Source organism: Durio zibethinus, chromosome 14 (genome assembly GCF_047325235.1).
Source record: "Durio zibethinus cultivar Kanyao isolate XHJ-2024 chromosome 14, ASM4732523v1, whole genome shotgun sequence".
Classification (NCBI taxonomy): Eukaryota; Viridiplantae; Streptophyta; class Magnoliopsida; order Malvales; family Malvaceae; genus Durio; species Durio zibethinus.
The window spans coordinates 25,905,468-25,910,905 of NC_143175.1; the positions used below are offsets into that span (position 1 = coordinate 25,905,468).

Here is a 5,438-nt window from a genome sequence, read left to right on the forward strand (position 1 = left end):
GACTTGGAAAATGAGAGATGAATGTTAAACTTGGGTATCATTCAAGCGAACTCTGAACTTAGGTAGGTTTTGAGTGTAAGAATGATAGTGAATATATTACAACTTAAATAAATTATATGCTAAAAAGAAATAGGAGAAGAAAAGTTGAGCACTGAATGAAAAAGCGTCAAATTGAAATTGAATTGCGGGTGACAACTGACTGACAAGAGGAAACGTTGAGAAAGTGAGAACCTTTGTAGTGCAAGCGAGGGGCCAGATTTTGATGAGGTCATCATAGTCCGCAACATCTAGATGGAGGGACAAGTGCCCAAGCTTTGAAGTAGAGGCCAATTGCAGGTGGGAAAACTTCAGCTTTGCGAGATTGTCAAACACCTTGCATGACACCCTTGATTATGTGCGATACTCCAATCTTACTTCAACGTAAGTGTAAAAATTTAAATTTAAGCATAAAAAATATTTTTTATGCAATAAAATCATAAAACTTTCAGATTAAAATTAATTATCTCTTATTAGATGCAAATTTTCATAATTCATATCAAAATAATCTGAATAAAAGCTAAATGCTATTTTGTACAAATCATCTTTTAACATCTGACAGAATTAAAATCCAAAAATCTAACCGAATTAAAATCCAACTGAACGAAAACTCAATGTTATACCATAAAAACCAACATTAAAATCTTAATAAGTGAGTTAAATATTACAACATGAGAGCTACCCTAAAATTCCCAAAGATTTATTGCTTCTTCACTCATTCTATAGGTAAATTGGTCATCGAGACTCACTACGTCAATCAAAGCTAAAAACCGAAAAGTCAAAAAAATAAAAATAAAAGAACTGATATGCGTATTTTGCATCATCCATACCCACATACAAAACCATAGGAAAGTGATCACCCGACACTCACTAATGACCATAGATGGACAGCTAACGACCATAGATGGACAGTCCCTGACATACCGTGCCACCAAACACCACTTCAAGCACACATCTCCGTGCCACATTCTACCAATGCACAGAGTTACAAGATTGTGTAGTATAAATATTAATCATGCAGTGTTAACAGAAACTGGCTTCCCCCGACCCATAGCAAATCCTCTTGTGCCATCTGGCATACGAGGACCAGGGGCCTGCTTCGCCACACTTGCTTGCTCGTCACTGACCAAATTACTTGAAGCTAAAGGGGGGGTGCTCACATGATTTCCACGACTATTATGATGGTTATTATGGTATTGAACCCGCCCTCGTCCTTTGCATCGGCCCCTGTTTCGCCCTTTTTTCTGTCCACACTCTTTGTCATTGGAATGCTCGTCTCCCTGCACAGGACAAATCATGGTATGATACTTAGCCTTCTGGAAATTGGGATAAAAAAGGAACTATAATAGCAAGCATATGACGAAAGAGCCAAGCTTGCTTTCTAGCTTCAAAAAGTTAATGGTATCAGTGGTGAGCCAATGCCTTACCATATACATCACTGCATTGCTGCCAGTCATTATCTTAGGAAGGAATCTTCAAAGCAATAGCAAAACAGATGCGGAACAAGCCCATTATTAGAAGCAGAGCTCAACCATCCCAATTCCAATTATTTTCATAAGTTTAGCAAATTAGTCACTATTAGAAAGGCACCATATATTCATAATATTCAAAGAGCCATTTCCAGTATTTAATTGTCTTAGGATCATCTTTTTCTCTTTTCATAGTTAATTTGTGTTAGAGGGGATCTATTCCGAAACTGGGAGAGCCTAACTCGAGGTAAATACTTATTATAATAATTGGATTGGCACTTACGGGATACTCATGTGAATGGATATCAGACAACCGAGAAGGGTCTTCTTGTTGTTTCTCATTTGACTGCTGCTCAGATGTAGAAGCATCATCTTCCTCATAATGACCTTCCCCATCATGGCCCTTTTTCCCTCTTGCATGAGCAGGTTTTGACTAAGAATGAGAGAATACAAATACAAATCAATGGTCTAGTCTTGCTTCATGAATCAACTGAAATTTGAAATAGCCAAACAAAATGAATTTTCTAAATCAAACCAAGATTTGAACTGAAATTAATCAAATGTGTGATATATAGGACACAAATTCAAAATAATAATAACAATAGGATTTCTTTTTCACATTGTATGTGTTGGGGGACTTTATAATCTACTAAATGCTCACTTATTTAAGATTAAATTGGTAAACAATACATAAGTTTCACACCAGAAACTATCTGGAGATATGAAATGTTAAACAGCTCAAATAACAGACTACCATCCACTCCATGATCTTTCGGAATCAAGCAAAAATATTGATCTGTTTTTATTTCACTGAATTCATAATTCATTCGGTGTCACAAACATGGAAGGAGAAGAGAGAAAAAAGCTTAAATATCACCACCACATACAGCACGTCTAAGCATTAGGCGGACCCTCAGGCCAATTCTCCAATTTCCCTCATCATTCAGCTCTGCTACCTGCAAAATAAGATGTTTATCTATCTGTTTACAACCATGGAAGATAAAAAGGGAAATCTTATGGGAAATAGGAGTACTTACTGCTTTCTCAGCAAGCTCAACAGATTCATATTCCACATACGCATGCAACTACAAAATAAAGAGTCCAAAATTAAATCATCCTATACCCAAGAGTTAACACTTGTTAACCAGGAAAAAAAAGAGAATGTGATATCTTTCCAAAGAATTAGACCAGAAAAAGAAAGAAGATATCTTTCCATAGGAAATAAACACAATAGCTAGCAGATGCATGATGAGCAGATGCACCTTGTTACTAAAACTCAAGCCATCACTTTTTGCTGATCTAGATGCTGAAGATACCCCAGAACCAGAGGGTTGAGGCTGACAGGTACGGATTGTCTTCACACTAAGAATGGATCAAAGACATGATAAACATGGTTAAAACCAAAAATCACTACCTAGGCTTTATAATTTCTTTAATTAGGTAATAATCTTGGTACCTCCCAACAGCAGAGAAAATTTTCATAAGGTTTTGATGGCAGTGATCCTCGGGCAAATTTTCAGCAACAACTATACGAGACTATGTATCACAAGTGTTTGGAAGTGAAATGTAAGACATTAGCACACTTGATTTGATTGAACATAATATAATATAATATAATATAATGAAGGATGAAAACAAATTTCTCATACAATATTCTGACATTTAAAGAAATATTCTACAAGACTGCCTGACTATAAAGAAAAACATGACATTTAAAGAAAAGACGCGTAAAAACTTGCATAAGAAGAAGTAGAATGCGAAAAAGAAATATGAATAAAAACCTTACTTGCAACTCTTCCATATCTGATTCAGTTAGGGGATGCTGGCGTCTTACTTTCTTTCCATCTTCACTAACCACCTATGCATTATGGAATCAAAAAGATATATGCAAGGCCATTAAAGAGATATGAAGCAACTACGTGTAGAAATAAAACATTGAGAAGCAAAAGTAAGTGCATGAAACAACAGTACAAGGAAAATACTCACAAGCTTCAATGAGTTCTGCAAAACGCTAGCTAGCTGGGAATGAGTAGTTATGAGGGCTTTAATCTTCTTAAAAGATGCAACAACAGATAATGGCACTATATGGAAAGCAAAGAAAATACTTATATTAGTCTGAATGCAGAATAGTTACTATTAAAACAAGTTCAAAATCTTCAATGTAGAACAAGTCAACAATCTTTAAGACTAGGTGAACTCATATCAGTAAATTAATAAAGACAATGGACAAGGTGAAAGCAAAGCATCCACAAAACGGTAATGAGCAACTAGATTATACAATAGCAACAACTAGATTATATAATAGCAATGTTAACCATTTGTATGGTATAAACGACATTAATGTGCATGAACACTTTAACTTGATAGGAATTTGCATAAACTAGAGTTCCAGTCTAAAACTTTTTGCTGGGAATGGAATGAAATCATACCATATCCTTCAGGATCCTTGTTAATGAACCTCATAAGATGATCGGTGGTGGCCAAGTTCAAATCACTAAAATAGTACTCAACCTGCGAAATAGATTGTTGTGTTTTACATTAGGGAAAAATTATAGAGGAACAAGACAGAGGAAAAGGGCATGTTCAGAAAACTGGTAGTACCGACGGTTAAAATAAATTCCTAAAGAAAATGGCAGCATTAGTCCAGCATTTGATCATTTTGAAATACATTTATCCACCAATGATTAGCTTATGACAGATTCTCGAATAAAGAGAATAATCAAAGAAAGAAATAACACTAGGATTTGAAGGACCAAAGTCACCAAACAAAGAGCATAAACAGTGGCAACACTTAAAAATTGCAAAAGCAGAAGCGGCAACATTGGTTGAGTGATGCTAGTTATGACTGGTGAATTCATTCAGACCTGATTCAAAATCTTTAATGTAGCTTCTTCGGATAGTACATTTTTGGAGGAAGTAGCACCATGATCCTTGTGCTCCTTCTGTTGATCCTTCCTCACAACGGCCTCAATTTCTTGCTCTCGATGGTGATGATGATGATGATTCTGGTAAGGATGATGATGATTCCGCATGGGCACATGATGGTGGACGGGAACCATGTGACGCGGCATAGGCACGGGGCTATGGACGGGAAGATGAAACGCTGTCGGAGGAGGAGGAAGAGGAGGGTAGACCTGCAGCATCCCAGGGGGCGGAGGAGGAGGGATCATCATCCTGTGATTTTGTTGCTGCTGCAGAGGCGTAGAGCTAGTAGGCACAAATTCCGGCGCCTGTGCGTTGAGTCGACTGGATGACAAGTTCCACGACAGGTGTGGATCTGAAGATGAAGAAGAAGAGGATGATTGGGGTGAATCTAGGGTTTCCAACTGGGCCATTACTTGGGGATACACAGAATTTAGTTATTTTGTTCTTTTTATTATTATTATTTGAGCTTAGAAAAGGATATATGGCTGAGTGATCTCAATGTGACTATGTAGAGGGTTTGCTGCCCGTAGGGACTGAAGGCCCCGAGAAGGGCGAGGAAAGAAGACAATGGAGAGGATTTCTCGCCGTCCGCTAAACCATCTTTGCGCCCCATTTACACTCGTCCACTTTTCTTTTTTGGTGATGTGTCGTTCTCTCTTTTTACTTTTTCCAGGTACGCTGGTATATTTTTTTAAAAAAATTTTTTAAGTTTGATAATTATTTTGACTTTGGATTAATTTAAAATTAAATTAAATTTCATAAAAAAAATAAATTTTTTCGAATTTATTTTTTTATTTATAAAATTTAAAATTAAAATTTTACTTAAAATAAATTAAACTCTTTATCACTCAAACAAATAAAATTTTTTTTGAGTGATTAATCAAGTGCTTTTTTAATATATTATAAAGAAATTATTAGAACAAGTTAACAGATTGATACATATTTTTATTGTATATTTAAAAATAAAAAATTTAAAATATGTGTTATTTTATCAATTGTGTTTATAGA

General features: G+C 35.8%; 1 protein-coding gene across 3 annotated transcripts; it reads right to left on the reverse strand.

Annotated features, from left to right (window-relative positions):
• Nucleotides 1-636: 636 nt before the first annotated feature.
• On the reverse strand, nt 637-5,016 carry LOC111295414 (la-related protein 6B-like). 3 transcript variants are annotated; one of them, XM_022888889.2, is made up of 11 exons: nt 4,370-5,016; nt 3,935-4,016; nt 3,492-3,586; nt 3,292-3,363; nt 2,962-3,041; nt 2,768-2,867; nt 2,543-2,590; nt 2,393-2,461; nt 1,789-1,938; nt 1,464-1,509; nt 637-1,316 (listed from the first exon to the last, which is right to left on the reverse strand). In XM_022888889.2, the coding sequence occupies exons 1-10, from the start codon at nt 4,838-4,840 to the stop codon at nt 1,498-1,500; spliced, it is 1,179 nt and encodes a 392-aa protein (XP_022744624.2). In that variant the 5' UTR covers nt 4,841-5,016; the 3' UTR covers nt 637-1,316; nt 1,464-1,497. The 3 variants fall into 3 exon arrangements, with proteins under 3 accessions (XP_022744624.2, XP_022744623.2, XP_089600315.1); XM_022888888.2 differs by lacking the exon at nt 1,464-1,509; XM_089744189.1 differs by lacking the exons at nt 1,464-1,509; nt 2,768-2,867; nt 2,962-3,041.
• Nucleotides 5,017-5,438: the final 422 nt, after the last annotated feature.

Coding starts and splice junctions, on each gene's coding strand:
- LOC111295414 (XM_022888888.2), bottom strand. CDS start 4,840: ATGGCCCAGTTGGAAACCCTAGATTCACCCCAATCATCCTCTTCTTCT. Junction 2,591..2,767: donor GCTTGAGTTTTAGTAACAAG/GTGCATCTGCTC, acceptor TTTATTTTGTAG/TTGCATGCGTATGTGGAATA. Junction 2,462..2,542: donor TTGAGCTTGCTGAGAAAGCA/GTAAGTACTCCT, acceptor CTTATTTTGCAG/GTAGCAGAGCTGAATGATGA.